The 16,380-nt window shown below is 41.3% G+C and overlaps 1 protein-coding gene and 1 long non-coding RNA gene across 4 annotated transcripts; one reads left to right on the top strand and one right to left on the bottom strand.

The window, feature by feature from the left end:
- The first annotated feature begins 532 nt into the window (after positions 1-532).
- BCL2A1 (BCL2 related protein A1) lies at positions 533-10,876 on the top strand. 2 transcript variants are annotated; one of them, XM_064366122.1, is made up of 2 exons: positions 533-1,097; positions 10,206-10,681. In XM_064366122.1, exons 1-2 carry the CDS (start codon positions 678-680, stop codon positions 10,230-10,232), a joined length of 447 nt encoding a protein of 148 aa, XP_064222192.1. In that variant the 5' UTR covers positions 533-677; the 3' UTR covers positions 10,233-10,681. The 2 variants fall into 2 exon arrangements, with proteins under 2 accessions (XP_064222192.1, XP_012322342.1); XM_012466919.2 differs by having other exon boundaries at positions 548-1,097; positions 10,588-10,876.
- Positions 4,712-14,907, bottom strand: LOC135270559 (uncharacterized). 2 transcript variants are annotated; one of them, XR_010338708.1, is made up of 3 exons: positions 13,923-14,907; positions 11,216-11,268; positions 4,712-9,235 (listed from the first exon to the last, which is right to left on the bottom strand). It is a non-coding gene; the product is annotated as an uncharacterized LOC135270559 (long non-coding RNA). The 2 variants fall into 2 exon arrangements; XR_010338709.1 differs by lacking the exon at positions 13,923-14,907 and adding an exon at positions 12,198-12,912.
- Between the last annotated feature and the right edge of the window lie 1,473 nt (positions 14,908-16,380).

The following is a 16,380-nucleotide window of genomic DNA, read 5'->3' as shown; positions in this document are numbered from 1 at the left end:
ATCACATAATACGTGACCTTTTCTGTTTGGCTTTCTATTAGCCCAATGTTTTGGAGGTTCATTCCTGTGGAAGCATGTTATCAGTGCTTCATTGCTTTTTCGGATGAATAGTGTTCCATAGTTTGTTTATCCATTCGTCTGTTGATCAGCTTTTGAGTCGTGTCCACCTCTGGGCCACTGTGAATAGTGCTGCCATGTACACTCCTATGTAAGTATGTGAGTGTCTATTTTCACTCCTTTGGGGGTATATACCTATGAATGGAATCGCTGGGTCTTTTGATAATTCTGTATTTAACTTTTTGAGAAACTGCCAACCTTTTCACAGAGGTTGCACCATTCCACATTCCCACCAGCAATGTACAAGGATTCTAATTTCTCCACATCCTGCACTTAAGACTTGTAAAGCTGAATTAATCACAGGATGAGGAAGTGGTCTCTCCGAAACATTTTCCTCTTTCACATTTTAAACTTTCCCTTTCACCCACGACATTAAACAGCCTACGCATGAAAGTGACTAGGAGGAAGGATACTATAAAGTGATGTAAACAGAAATTCCACCATCCTCCACGTGTCATCATGTGTCACAACTCAGCCAAGCTCAGTGAGCATTCTCGTCAAATTGCCTCAGCAGCTTCAAGGTGAGCCAGCTCAAGACTTCGCTCTCCACCAGGCAGAAGATGACAGACTGTGAATTTGGATATATTCACAATCTAACTCAGGACTATCTGCGGTACGTCCTGCAGATACCACAATCTGGAACGGGTCCAAGCAAAACGTCCAGGGTGCTACAAAAGGTTGCATTCTCAGTCCAAAAAGAAGTGGAAAAGAGTCTGAAGCCATGCTTGGACAATGTTAATATTGTGTCCATAGATAATGCCAGAATGATATTCAGTCAAGTGATGGAAAAGGAATTTGAAGATGGCATTATTAACTGGGGAAGAATTGTAACCATATTTGCATTTGAAGGTATTCTCATCAAGAAACTTCTACGAGAGCGAATTGCCCCGGATGTGGATACTTACAAGGAGATTTCGTATTTTGTTGCTGAGTTCATAATGAATAACACAGGAGAATGGATAAGTCAAAACGGAGGCTGGGTATGTGTGATGGAAAATTCTTCATTGTTCTTTACTGTGAAATAGAAATCGAGAATGTCCTTGCTAATTAAAACAACAAAACATCTACCCAAGAATACTATTTTCTTTGGGTGGTTTGAGTTAATTTTTAAAATAAAATTCTATCTTCTGGCTTATTTCCAATGAATCCTTGAACTTGAACTTTATAGTTGGAAAGCACTTGTGTTTCCAGTTTTTATTTTTAACAGTATAAATTATAGTAGTGAGGCTCAGGCACTAATGAAGCTCCTCTCTCTTGCAGCTTCAGAATCAGCAGTGCCCGCACTGTGATCTAGTACTTCGCTTTGCTAAGGTTGTCATTACGGTACAGACAGTGCAGACATTTCTACAATCAGTACAGAAAGAGTTGCTATTAGATGCTGTTATTTTTAGGTATTTGTGAGGTTGCAAAAGGCGGGTGTACATTTTTTAAAGTTCTTGCTTACAAATTGATGTTTTTCAGTTTACTAATACATAACAAATTGATATTTATAATATATAACAAATTGTTACTAAGAAATTCTGGGCTGTTAAGGTTTGTTGATTAAAACATAATGTACTGCACCACCAGCAAGAACCTTTATCTAAGAATTTTCAAATAAAAACTCACTTTATTAACAGTGCCTCAAAAAGCCAAGACTGTGTAGGGGCCTTTGTTGAACCTCACGTTGGTAAAAAGCCTGACATATCTGGAGGTATACGCTTTCCTTATATCCCAATATAATTAATGATTATTTTTTAAAGCACTTAAGTCTCCATGGATCCTCTCTCAAACCCCTAATTCCTGGCCTGCACCTCTCCCAAGAGGTGACCACTGTTATCAATTATTTTGCATGCAAAACATGCCTACTGAATATACCCATAGAAAATAAACAATACTTGTTTGTAAAAAAACTTTAGTAAAAAAAGTTTTATGTAAAATGTACATGTGTGCTTATGTTTTACATAACATATATGTTATACCACATAACACACAAAACATATAACACATTTACTTTTTTACATATGCACATAATTTTTTACATACAATATACATTTTGCATACATATTTTTACATGTGTATATGTAAAAATAGTATATGGTACTAATTCTGCAACCTTTTTTTCACTCAGAGTTATTTAAAATAGTATTACTAAGAGTGCTGTGTATGCCCTTTGTATGTAAATACTGTAGAGTCCTGGGCCATTTCTAGCTGATGGCTGCTGAGGTTGCTTGAGTTTGCTACCACACACAATGCTTTATTGACTAACTTTTCACATATATCTTCCCTTGTGCGTGTATTTTTCTAGGGTGGATGTTGGGTTATCAATTCTGGGTCATGGTGTACATACATTTTTTAATTAACTAGGTCCTTGCCCTCCGGAGTGGGTCTACCAAGTCTAGCAAGTGACACTCCCCTCAGCAGGTTGTTAGAGTACCCAACAGTCCCCCTACCCCAGCTGACTAACGTTAGGTTGTTGCAATTTGTCATAATTTCCTTAATTTGTTGGGCTAAAAGAACAGAGTCTATCTTGTTTTAATTCTCCTTTTCTTTTTTGAGACGGAGTCTCACACTGTCGCCCAGGCTGTAGTGCAGTGGCGCGATCCTGGCTCCCTGCAATCTCTGCCTCCCGGGTTCAAGCAATTCTCCTGCCTCAGCCTCCCGAGTAGCTGGGATTGCAGGAGTGTGCTGCCACACCTGGCTAATTTTTTTGTATTTTTAGTAGAGATGGGAGGTTTCACCATGTTGGCCAGGATGGTCTTGATCTCCTGACCTCATGATCTGCCCGCCTCAGCCTCCCAAAGTGCCAGGATTACAGGCGTGAGCCACCATGCCCGGCCTAATTCTCATTTTCTTGATCTCTAGTAAGGTTAAATATTTTTTTCCATTTTGAGCATCTTTTCATATATTAACTGATCATTTGTTAAGTATTATGCAGGGAATTGCCTGTTTACATCCTTTGCCCTTTTTCCTATTATTTTGTCTTTTTCTTATTGATTGGTAGGAATTCTTTGAATATTCTGGATACAAATTATTATTATTATTTAAATTATTTGAGGCAGAGTTTCACTCTTGTTGCCCAGGCTGGAGTGCAATGGCGTGATCTCAGCTCACTGCAACCTCTGCTTCGTGGGTTCAAGCGATTCTCCTGCCTCAGCCTCCCAAGTAGCTGGGATTACAGGCATGTGCCACCACATGCAGATAATTTTGTATTTTTAGTAGAAACGGGGTTTCACCATGTTGGTCAGGCTGGTCTCGAACTCCTGACCTCGGGTGATCCTCCCCTCTCAGCCTCCCGATGTGTTGGGATTATAGGTGTGAGCCAAATTATTTTTATATATGTGGCAGATATCTTTAATTTTGCTGATTATCCTTTAAAGCTAGCGATGTCTTTGGTCATACAAATGTTTAAACGTTTGTTCAAGGTCTTCCTGCATGATAGACCTTACTGCAGCTACTCCCCTTTCTCAATCATCTTCTTCCTGGAACTTAGTTCTTCTGACTCAGCGTGACTGAGCCTGGGCGAAGCATGTGAAATGCTTTGTCATGTTTTCTTCTGATTGGCTGTGGGAGGCTATACTGAAGGACTGGTGGAAATTTCAGCTGCACTGTGTACATTTCAGGGGAAGGCAAACGTTCTCTAGCACAGAAGACCACATACGAGCCTCTAGAGAAATACTCTACTAGTTTGCAGGCTCTATGTGGGCTTGGACTGTATTCTCAAAGCCTAGCATAGAACTTGGAACACACAGATGGTGAATAAATGTTACTTAAAAATTTAACTTTGCCACAGTAAAATTTGTGAGCTCCTGGAACTCATTGTTAGCAAAGTATGGAATTGTCTCTGAGAATTTTTCACAGTGCCCTCATTTTTGGAGGGTGGTACAGATGTAAACATGAGTGTGGCAGGATAAACCCCTCTCGAGTGTAGATACAAATACACACATTGCCCGCACACCCACACACTCAGCCTTTCTAACGTTTCCAATCTTTTTTTTTTTAAAAAAAAAAAAAACACCTGAATAGTTCAGGTTGCAGAAATGAGACAAACACTCTAAGATGTCATTTCAGCTCAGATGAGACACTGGTTCTGTTCATGATGGGCAGAGCTTTTTCGAGTCAGTGCAAACTGGCATGGGAAAACTGTTACCTTCTTTTCATAGTGATGTTGACGGATCTGCTCAAATGAATGAATTTACTCTTGAATCATTCACTTCAGGCGAAATGGCACAGTCTCCTGCTTGTGCTGGTGGAGTCAGTGGCCCAGAAGGAGAGGTGAGAGTAGAGGAGGCACTCTGAACCTTATTAAGATGACAGCCCCAGCTTCTCACTTTCTACCTACCTGAAAAAACTCAAGAAATCACTGATCATAAAACATAACAATCTGCAATTTAATTAAAATTTAAAAGTGCCCAGAGACTTTATGAAAACTTTGAATTAAGAATGCAGTGTGTGCCAGGCACGGTGGCTCACCCCTGTAATCCCAATGCTTTGGGAGGCCAAGGTGGGCAGATCACCTGAGGTCAAGAGTTTGAGACCAGCCTGCCTAAGATGGTGAAACCCCATCTCTACTAAATATACAAAATTAGCAGGGTGTGCTGGTGGGTGCCTAGAATCTCAGCTACTTGGGAGGCTGAGGCAGGAGAATCACTTGAACCTGGGAGGCAGAGGTTGCAGCGAGCCATTGCACTCCAGCCTGGGTGACAGAGTGACTCTGTCTCAAGGAAAAAAAAAGAGAATGCAGTATGTGAGCACAGCACAGATGTTCAGAGCACCAACTCGGAATCAGATCGAGCCGGCTTCATTTTTGGACTCGAGTGCTTACTACCTGTGTGAATTGTACAAGTTGCTTAACTTCCCTAAGCCTTGTTTCCTCATCTGTAAAAACAGGAAAATATTGCAACCTAGGTCCTGGGACTGGTATAATGATTAAATCAGTTAATATATGCAAAGCACTTGGAACAATTCCTGAAAACGAGTACTCAATACAAGTTTAGGGTTGTTGCTGTTGGTAGGAGTAGTATTATCCAGCTTCCACTGAGTGTATCTGACTACATTTAGTCTCCATAAATTATGTGATCAACTATAGTTAGATATTAATCATCATGTAAAACAGATCCCCTAATGGGAAGAAACAAGACTGGTTTATCTGTAACGGGCCTCATAATCGCTTTCCTTGTTCTCTTTCTCCTTTTTATCAGCTTGTCTTGCCTGCCCTTCTGCCTGCCTGCCTGTTTTCCTGCCTTCTTCTGTTTGTGGCTTCTCATCTCTCTTTTTCTTCTCTTCCACATTTACCATGATTTCCTCCTGTCCCCTCTCCTAACCTGAAGCGCTGAGAAAGGATGGGCTCTCACAAGATCTGATAGGGAAGCTAGTACCATTTGGCAACCTTCCACATTCCTGAGGAAAGGATGGTTCTTAGAAACCATTAGAATGGTCATGAGGCGAAACTCGCGTGTTCCCCTGAGATCACCCTTCCTTCTGAACCAGGCGGCTCTTCTTACTTCTCCCTCTTCAGTGAAGCATTCTCCTCTGCATATGCTGGGGGAACAGAAAGAATGCTTGGCACTCAGCTCCACCTGGGAGAAATCACGTCTACTTAACGCATCACTGTATACTTCATACATAGGACATATCGCATAGAAGGTGACAACAAATATTTGCTGGTGAAATGATTCAATGAAGCGACACTGGAACTGGAGATTTGAACTCTGGCTTTCTTACTCACTAGAGGTATAACCTTGGGTAAGTTACTGAGGTACACTGAGACTCAGATTCCTTATATAATGGATATAATAATATGATAGGATGCACGATAATTTATTATATCTATAATATTTAATGAAAACAGTATTACCTACCTTTAAAGGAAAGCTAAATGATTACAAAACACTTTTTGTAAAAAAGTGCTTTGCAAACTGTCAAATACTATGCAACCATGAGGGTTATGTGGGAAATTCCAGGAAGTGTAAATAGGTAATTCTTAGCTCTTCTCAAAGTAGATGCACAGTCAGAGTTGGTGCTTTCCAAGTCAGCACAATTTTAAACCTTGGGTCATACAGGCCAAGAGGGGTTTTTTTTCTTTGTTATCCTCTTACTCTGAATAATAGTTTGGTCAATTTGAGGCCAAATAAATGGGTACACAGAGACATGGAGATGATTAAGCGTTCACTTTTTCAAAGGCACTTCCAAAAGGTATAAAGATCCAGCAGCCAGGTAACACCATCTCAAGGATTCATGTATGTCTTTGATTAAGTAAATCTAGGGGCCAAATTCTTCTATTTCTTTTGAATTTTTACTTGAGATTTTAAAATCATTTAGTGAAAAATAAATGACCCTCAAGTCAGGCAGAAATGCATGATGCTGACACAGGACAGAGAGAAAAACACCTCTCCTGAGGCCCCGCAGTCAAGCTCTCTAAGGGCCAGTTCTCCACCTGGGGAGTCAGCCTGGACTCCTGTCTCTCACAGCCGACATCCTCCCGGCTGCCCCTCTGAAATGCTGTGATCCCCTGGGCATCTAGGCCACCTTCTCTCACTTGGCTCTGTGAGTAGCCTCCTGGCAGACTTCATGGTTCCATCTTTTACTGCTATAATTTGTTCTCCACATGGCAGCCACAGTGATATTTTAAAAATTTGAATTAGATCATGTCTTGGCCTAATCATAACCCTCCAAGCTGCCCCTTTACCCTGGGAACAAAAGCACAAAACCCTGACTGTGGTACTCGAAGCCCTACATAATCTAGCCTCTAACCGCCTCTCGAATCTCATTTTCTATGAACTCTTCCATGTTCTCATAGCCCCAGCCTCCTTGATAAGCTGAGCACGTTCCACCCTCAAGGCCTCTGCACTTGCTGTTCCCTCTGCCTGGAGTAATTTTCCACTGGAAGTTGGCCTGACTTCCCTCTTCTTTTTGCTCAGGTCTCCGTTCCAAGGTTGCCTCCTCAGAGAAGTCTTCCTTGATCACCCCATCTGAGAAAGCACCACTGCTCTCTGTCTCCCTACCCAGCTTTATCGCCTTCCTAATAGGTTTCATGACTGGACATCCCATTGTATACATATTTGCTTATCTGTTTATTGTCTGTGTCTGCATGAGAATGTCAGCTTAGTGAGGGCAGGGATCCCATATGCTTTGTTCACCGCTGTGTTTCCAGTGCTGTAAATGCTGCCTGGCGTGTGACCAGTGCTCACTGAATATTTCCTGAATGAATAGTCTTTAGAGAAGTGGGAGTAACATCATAGTATTTGCCTGTATTTTTTTTTGTTTTTGTTTTTTGAAACAGGGTTTTGCTCTGTCACCCAGGCTGGAGTGCAATGGCACCATCTTGGCTCACTGCACCCTCGACCTACAGGGCTCAAGCAATTCTCCTACCTCAGCCTCCCAAAGTGCTAGGATTACAGGCTTGAGCCACTGCACCTGGCTGCCTGTAGCTTTAAAAATTCTGAGGTTCTAAGGGGATGGAGGCAGCAAAACACATTGCCATGCAACAATCCAGCAACAATCCAGCATGTTCTTCACACGTCCCCCAGAACCTAAAGTGCAATAAAATAAATACTTAAAAAAAAATCCTGAGGTTCTGATTTTCTTTGCACTAGTGACACGGTACATTATTTTAGGCTTTAGGCTTCCTTGAAACCAAGGTAGGTGAATTTAACAGACTATCACTATTCCCAGAAATAATGAGGCCTGAACAATTCTTATTTACTACTATATTACTGATAGGATATTGAATCCTTATTTTTATATTTATTTTTATATAATGGTTTTAAGATACAAATAGCATCATTAAAGAAAACATATTTGAAAATAACATTTTTGAAAGGAAGAAAAATTCCTCCCATCACCCTAACACATCCACATGCAGACATTATATGAAATTACAATTAGGGTATACAGAAGAGTTTTTTTGGTGTGGCATTATATTATAAATATTTTCAACACTGTCTCATATATTCCATGTTAACATTAGACATTAATTTTTAATCTCTACAGAATATTCCATTAATTTGTTACATCATAATTTACTTAACCGATTCCCAATTGTTAGACAATACTTTTTTTTTTTCCTGAGTTTTCCCCTTTTAGGTATAAGGCGTCGATACTGAAGCATGGGTATGTTTCCCTGGTGCCCCTACCCTCCAATATCTTACAAGACTGCCTCATGATAAATTTCTAATAGTGGAATGACTGGTTTATAAGATATGTGTGTAATTACAATACTCTAGCATTTTGGAAAACATATTTGCTTTCCAAAAGTATTATATCAATGGAACAATGTCACGACAAACTTATCAACATGGGTGGCACTATTAATAATTTGAGGGTTTGATAGGCATAAAATAACAAAGCCAATATAACAGGGTCTAAAAAGCAGTGAGACTGTGTGAAACGGGCCTTTCTTTAACTGCTATTGCTGTTTTCCCACACACTTGTTAATGACTCACATTTCTCTCTTTAGTGGTCTTTCCCTTTTAAACTATTAAAGGCCTGAGGATTTTCTCTTACCTTTGAATGAATTCTTTCATGGTATATGTAAATGTTTTCCTAGTCCACTGTTCTTTTTAATTTTAATTTTTCATAGTTTAAAAAAATTTTAATCTTCATCTGGCTGAAGTCATCAATGTTCTTCTTTGTTCACTGTCCTTTCTTGAGACATGGTGTGTATAAGATGACACGTTAACTGTTCAATGACCATAGACAGTGATTGTTGTCGTAAAAATAAAAATCACTTCAGAGGGCCTCATTATACTCACGCAACATGGGCTTTGGAGTGTAATGAAGTGGATACCTTCTGAGAGTGTATGGGAAATCTATGAGCATGTGCTGGCAGGAGGGAAAGAGGAAGAAGACAGGGGGAAGTTTCCTTCTTGGTCAGGGCATGACAGCATGTCTCAGAGCACAACGCACATTTAACATGTAGGCAGAAAATGGCGTTCTTAGGCAATCTGTCAGATGGAAAGTCCCGCTGGCTGGTGGTATACATCTGCTCTGCCAGTGATGCTCACAAATGATTCCAAGGCACCGCAGAGCTCTCGAGTCTCTCCCAACTATGGAGGAGCTGTGCTTGGTGTATGTTTCAGTATTAATCACACTAGGCTCTGAGCTACCCGCAGGCACTCGTAACCCCAGGTTCTGGAACCTGAAAGATGCAGAGGTAAATGTTTGCTAGATGACCATTTGAAAAAAATTTTTTTAACAATTTTCTAATTCCTTTGGCACTTGTCTGGAAATGCATGGAGTGCAAAGAAGTAGGGTGTTTGCATTCTCATCCCGGCCCAGGCACAAGGAGGTGGCTAATCTTAGATAACTTATGTTTTTTTCTGGGCCTCAATTTCCTCATTTGTTAAAATAAGGGAGGGCTTCAGGCTAGATGATCTCAGAGGTGCTTTTCAGTGAGGATTCTATGAATACAGATTGTAAATTAACTAAATAAAATGTCCAGTTAATTGGATTATCCTATATTTTTAAAACTATGTCTGATCACAGAGAGAGTCGATTTTAAAAGAAACTGTAGCAGGAGCGGTCCAGAGAAACAGAGTTCTCAAACACTGAATGGGGGAGGGAGGGGTTTATTACGGCTGGGAGCCAGGCAATGAGTTGTCTAACAAAGGAAGGTTCTGCCTTTATATAGGCTTACACTTTAGATATTACACGTGGAAGAATCTTAGGTTTACAGTCTTAGAAATCATGAGTGGAAGGGTTTTGGGTTTACAGCTTTAGAAATCACATGTGAAAAGGCTCTGGTCTCCGGATGGCGGAGTGGGGTGGGGGTTTGAACTTGTTTTAAGTAAAAACAGTGTCTTCCGTAGAGTTTCCCCAATACCAAGCGTTTTATTGACAGGAAGGTCATTCAGGAGGTGCCAGTTGGCCTGCTTTTTCTTCTATTGAAATGCATTGTGGAAGTCGAGGGGGAGGTGATCCCAGATGCCTGGGTCTCCTTCCTCAAAACCATCAACCTTTTCAGAGGCACTGATTTAATCTGGATTTACTGTGAGTTCTCCTGATTTTCGATACAATGCAGTTTACAATATAAAATAATTTATATTACAAATGTAAGTGCATTTAAATCAACGCTGGACAACTGAACAAGGAGGCTTTCTATCCTCTAGAGCTGCGCTTGGTGTCCACTATGGTAGTTAAATGTGGCGAGGCTGAATTGAGATGCGCTGTAAGTACTGAATACTCATTGGATTTCAGAAGGTTATGAAAAAAGAATATCTCATTAATGATTTTATACTGATTGCATATTAAAATAACACTAAATGTATCTTAAAAGTTTTACCTATTTTTCTACTTTTTAAAACATGGCTACGAAAAATTTAAAATTACAGTTGTAGATCACACTGTTTCTGTTACACAGTGTTGCTTAAGAGGGTTAGAGGGGGTAGAAGATTAACTATTTGCATTATTTAAATGAAAACATTTTTGCTTTTTATTCCAACATACTTAATCTCCAATGATTTTTAAAACGTTAAATTTTTTCTCTCCTAGGAAAATGGCTTTGTAAAGAAGTTTGAACCTAAATCTGGCTGGATGACTTTTCTAGAAGTTACAGGAAAGATCTGCGAAATGCTATCTCTCTTGAAGCAATACTATTGACCAGAAAGGACACTCCATATTGTGAAACCAGCCTCATTTTCCTGACTCTTATGAAAACTACTGTCAACACATACTTCTACTTTTAAAGTAGAAGTTTAACAGCTTTGATGATATAACTTGACTTTCCCAAGTTACAGAAATTTTGTCCCTATGTAACGAATAAATTGTATCTTTCTCTATATGCCATTTTGACTTAATTTCTTGGGTCTGCTTGGACATTCAGCCAAAGGGTAAAGCTCAACACAGGAGACAGGCAATGAATTACGGGATGACAAGCAGGAAGGAGTGTCTTTTCTGCCCCATGGCCGACTCCTTAAGGTGTGCTCATTACCCAGAAGTCCTTCTCTGTGTCCCTAGACTAGGCTGCGCGGGAAGCAGACACAGGCTAGAGGCAGACTCAGGTCGCTTCCCTCTTCCCTCCTTCCTTCCTTCTTCCTCATGCTTTCTGCAGGTCCCGGAGCCCCTGGCTGCTTACAGTTTCCACTGACGCCTCCTCCCCAGCCTTCTCTCTCTGGCTTACCATTTGGGGTTCGTGGATACGGCAACCTGATATGCAGGATCCTCTGGGATATTCTGAACAAAGAAAATGAGGTAAATGATTCAATGTGGAGCTACTGTTAAAAAATACGAACAGATTAGAAAATTATGTAGTTTGTTAGACCTTGTTTTCTAGTTTTTAGGTCAGCAAATCTGATTGCAATAGAAGAACTCTACACCTTGTTCTAGATCTTTCTGTCCTTCCCTTCCTCTTACAAAACAATCCCCCTGGGGCTTGTGTAACCCTTTCCTGGAAGCTGTTGATAGATCCCATAAAGAAGCCAGAGCTTGGGCCATGTACATTCTTGCTGGGCACTTCAGTTAATTAATAATTTACCTAGGAGGTATGATTTTTTTTTTTTTGAGATGGAGTTTTGCTCTTGTTGCCTAGGCTGGAGTGCAGTGGCACGATCTCGGCTCACTGCAGCCTCCATCTACCTGGTTCAAGCGATTCTCCTGCCTCAGCCTCCCAAGTAACTAGGATAACAGGCACCCGCCACCACGCCCAACTAATTTTTTGTATTTTTAGTAGAGACTAGGTTTCACTATGTTGGCCAGTCTGGTGTCGAACTCCTGACCTCAGGTGATCTACCCGTCTCAGCCTCCCAAAGTGCTGGGATTACAGGTGTGAGCCACGGCGCCTGGCCAGGAGGTATAATTCTTAACAGTTGGTATTAGGACACAGGGGCTATCTATCAGTGGAGAAGCATTTTTGGCAGAGGCAGCTCTGATTTGCTCAGGGAGTCACATCTGAGAGGCAACTATCTATGCCGTCTGAGACTCATGTCTACTGGGAGCAGGGTAAGACATCACAGTTTCCTTTTTTCTTCTCTTCCTCCAAGTGCCTCACCCACCCCCCAACTGCTTTTAATTTTAATTCATTTTGTGTGTTAATCAGAGCTGAGTGATGGGAATGAACAGTCACTGATGGTTATAACAGGAAGTATGTACATGGGCACTATTACCTGGAATTCACATGAGAAACCACGAAATCTGGTTTTTGAACTGCAGTTACTTCTTTAGTGATGTAACATTGGGAAATCAGTAACTATTTCTGATTTGGTCTGTGACCTGGTTTTTTAAACTGCACCTTGCTGTTTGTTTTATTAATTTACTTTAAAAAAAAGGTTTTTATGGCCTGCGATGATGGCTCATGCCTGTAATCGCAGCACTTTGGGAAACTGAGATGGATGGATCACCTGAGGTCAGGAGTTCCAGACCAGCCTGGCCAACATAGTGAAACCTCACCTCTACTAAAAATACAAAAGCTAGCCGGGCGTGGTGGTGTGCGTCTATAGTCCAGCTACTTGGGAGGCAGAGGCAGGAGAATCACTTGAACTCAGGAGGTGGAGGTTACAGTGAGCTGAGATCGCACCATCGCATTCCAGTCAGGTGGCAAAAGTAAAACTCCATCTCAAAAAGAAAAAAAAAAGAAAAGTTTTTATAAACCTCAACTCTTTACTTCAGTCAGCACACAAAAATTAAATGGAAACAGACCACAGGCCTAAATTTATGTGAAAACTATATAACGTCTAGAAGAAAATATAAGAGAAAATCTTTACAACCTTGGTGTAAGCAGATTTCTTAGGCAGAACAGAAAAACCTCAAGCAGAAAAGAAAATATTGATAATCTAAACATGAAAAACAATTTTAATTTTTACTTTTAAGAAGACACTTTTCTTTTTTTTGAGACAGAGTCTCACTCTTGTCACCCAGGCTGGAGTGCAGTGGTGTGATCTTGGCTCACTGCAACCTCCGCCTCCCGGGTTCAAGCGATTCTCCTGCCTCAGCCTTCTGAGTAGCTGGAATTACAGGCATGTGCCATCATATCAGCTAATTTTTGTATTTTTAGTAGAGATGGGGTTTTACCATGTTGGTCAGGTTGGTCTCGAACTCCTGACCTCATGATCCGCCTGCCTCGGCCTCCCAAAGTGTTGGGATTACAGGCGTGAGCCACCGAGCCCGGCCAAAAAAGACACTTTTAAGAACTTAAACAGAAGGTATTTGAATTATACCTCAATAAAGCTATTTTTAAAACGCTCTCAAAAAGGCAACTCACACAGTGGGAGACAACATATACCACAGTAATATCTGATAAAGGACTTGTATCCAGAATAGATATGATACTCTTGTAACTCAACAACAAGATCGTCATCAACCTGACATTAAGCATGAGTGAAAGATCTGGACACTTCACAAAAGCAGATAGGCCAATGGACATGGGAAAGATGTTCAACATCATTAGTCATCACAGAAATGCAAATTAAAACCACAGCAAGAGACCACGACACGCCCTCCAGAAGAGCTGAAATGAGAATGGTGGAAAATGCGGAGCAACTGGAACTCTTAAACAACACTGACGATAATGTAAAATTGTAGGACTACTTTGGAAAACAGCTTGGAAATTTCTTATAAAGTTAAACATATGTTTATGCGGGACCCAGAATTCCTCTCCCAGATATTTACTCCAAAGAAATAAAAGCACATGCCCCTATTATTCGTAGTCGCCCAAACTGGAACCAAAATGTTCACCAACAGGGGAGTGAATCGACATATTTTGGAATATCCATAAGACAGAATGTCACTCAGCAATAAAAAGGAATGAACTACTGGTACATGCAACAGAATAGACAAATCTCAAAACCATGTTGAGTGAAAAAAGCCAGTCACAAGAGTACATAGTGTCTTACCTCCTTTGTACGAATCTCAAGAAAGAACAACATATAGTGTCAGAAAACAGGTCAGTTGTTGCCTGGGGCTGGGGTGTATTGACTGAGAAAGAACTTCCTGGCGTGATACAAATATTCTTCATCTTGATTGTGGTGGCAGTTACATGGGTGTGTAAATTTGTCAATACTCATAGAGATGTACACTTAAAACTGGCGCATTTTACTTTCGATAAATAATGTCTCAATCAAGTTGACTTAGAAGAAAGCGTTATTGTGAAAAATGATTAACATGCATCAGAAGCAATGTAAACAATAAGAAAAAATACAAAATGAGAGAAATAAAAATCACTCCAGCTGGGTGTGGTGGCTCACGCCTGTAACCCCAGCACTTCAGGAGGCTGAGTTGCATGGATCACAAGGTCAGAAGTTCGAGACCGGCCTGGCCAACGTAGTGAAACCCTATCTCTACTAAAAATACAAAAATTAGCCAGGCATGATGGTGCACACCTGTAATCTCAGCTACTCAAGAGGCTGAGGCAGGAGAATTGCTTGAACCTGGGAGGTGGAGGTTGCAGTGAGCCGAGATCCTGCTATTGCACTCCAGCCTGGGCAACAACATCTCAAATAAAAAATCACTCCAAATACGAATTTAAAGTAGAAGGTTATTAATGCCATGAATAAGGTCCTGAAGCACCATTATTTTGTTTTCCTTGTCATTTAAGAGGACTCTGTCATCGTAAATTAGAGCCTCACTGACACTCTGCCAGGCCCCCCACGTGGTTTGGTCTCTACCGTGATTGTCCCACTTCATTTCAGTTGTGTCCTCCTCGGGGATCTGTCTCTCCTGCAGCTTTGCTGAGCTGTTTTCAGGACCTTCTGCCACAGATGTTTGCCCCTGCTGTTCCCCCTGCCTCCACTGCTGGTTAATGCTTACTTGCTTTTCAGGTTTCAGCTCAAAGTTCACTTCTTCAGGGATACCTTCCCTGACTAGGTTAAATTCTGCAATTATAGTCTTGTAAAACACCACTGTCTCAATTACGGGGTTACATTTGTACGATTTTTATTTTTTTGGAGAACTACTCTCGTTCTGTTGCCCAGGCTGGAATGCAGTGGTGCGATCTCGGCTCACTGCAACCTCTGCCTCCAGGGTTCAAGTGATTTTCCGGCCTCAGTCTCCCAAGTAGCTGGGACTAATGCTTGTGCCAGCATGCCCTGCTAATTTTTTGTATTTTTAGTGGAGACAGGGTTTCACTGTGTTAGCCAGGATGGTCTCAATCTCCTGATCTCGTAATCCGACCGCCTTGGCCTCCCAAAGTGCTGGGATTACAGGTGTGAGCACCGCGCCCAGCCTTTATATGATTTTTAAATCAATATATCTGTTTCCCCAACAGATACTAAGTTCTGTGTGGGCAGGAACCATGGCTGCTTTTGTTTACCATTTTATTTCAGAGCCCAGTTCAGAGCCTGGTAAGAGCCCAAAAAATATTTGTTTAAAAAGAAATGGGGGCCAGGCACGGTGACTCATACCTGTAATCCCAGCTCTTTGGGAGGCCGAGGCAGGAGGATCACTTGAAGTCAGGAGTTCAAGACCAGCCTGGCCAACATGGTGAAACCCCATCTCTACTAAAAATACAAAATTGAGCTGGGCGTGGTGGTGTGAGCCTGCAATCCCAGTTACTCAGGAGGCTGAGGCAGGAGAATTGCCTGAACCCAGAAGATGGAGGCTGCAGTGAACCAACACTGTGCCACTGCACTCCAGCCTGGGCAACAGAGCAAGTCTCTGTCTCAACAACAACAACAAAACCACAGCAACAAACGGGAATGAACATTAATTGGTTTTGGTTATGTCATTTGGTAGCAAATGAGGCTGGGGTGAGGCTGAACATCATATTCTCAGTAACAACATGTGCTGTGGTTTGACTGCTCCAAAACTCATGTCAAAACTTCATCCCCAATGCAACGGTGTTGAGAGGTTTGGCCTTTAAGAGCTAATTGGATCATGAGGGCTCTGAATTAATCCATTTATGGATTAATAAATTAATGGGCTAATGGATTAATGGGTTATCATGGGAGGGGAACTGGTGGCTTTATAAGGAGAGGAAGAGAGACCTGAGCTAAGATGCTCAGCCCCCTTGCCACGTGATGCCCTGCACTGCCTTAGGATTCCACAGTCTGCACCAGCAAGAAGGCCCTCACCAGACGCACCTCCTCAACCCTGGACTTCCTGACTTCCATAGCTGTACAAAAGGAAATTTCTTTCCTCTACAAATAAACCATTTTAGGTATTCTGTTATAAACAACAGAAAATGGACTAACACAGTATGGGAGAGCGTAATGGCTGTTTAATGGTTGTTTTCCATGTGCGAAGAACTTTAGATACATAATTTTTAATCTTCATGATGACCCTCTGAACCAGATATTTTCCCTATTTTACTGTTGAAGAAACAGTCTTAAAACCAGTAAGAAACGTGTCCAGTGT

The sequence above is a fragment of the Aotus nancymaae genome, unplaced genomic scaffold (genome assembly GCF_030222135.1).
Source record: "Aotus nancymaae isolate 86718 unplaced genomic scaffold, 86718_ANA_hifiasm-v0.15.2.pri h1tg000064l_0, whole genome shotgun sequence".
Taxonomy (NCBI): domain Eukaryota; kingdom Metazoa; phylum Chordata; class Mammalia; order Primates; family Aotidae; genus Aotus; species Aotus nancymaae.
Note: the sequence above shows the minus strand (reverse complement) of the source record. Positions and strands in the feature narration are given on the sequence as shown.

Excerpts from the sequence above, each read along its gene's own strand:
- BCL2A1 (XM_012466919.2), top strand. The coding sequence starts at position 678 with ATGACAGACTGTGAATTTGGATATATTCACAATCTAACTCAGGACTAT. Across the intron at positions 1,098-10,587 it reads TAAGTCAAAACGGAGGCTGG|GAAAATGGCTTTGTAAAGAA; the intron begins GTATGTGTGATG and ends TTTCTCTCCTAG.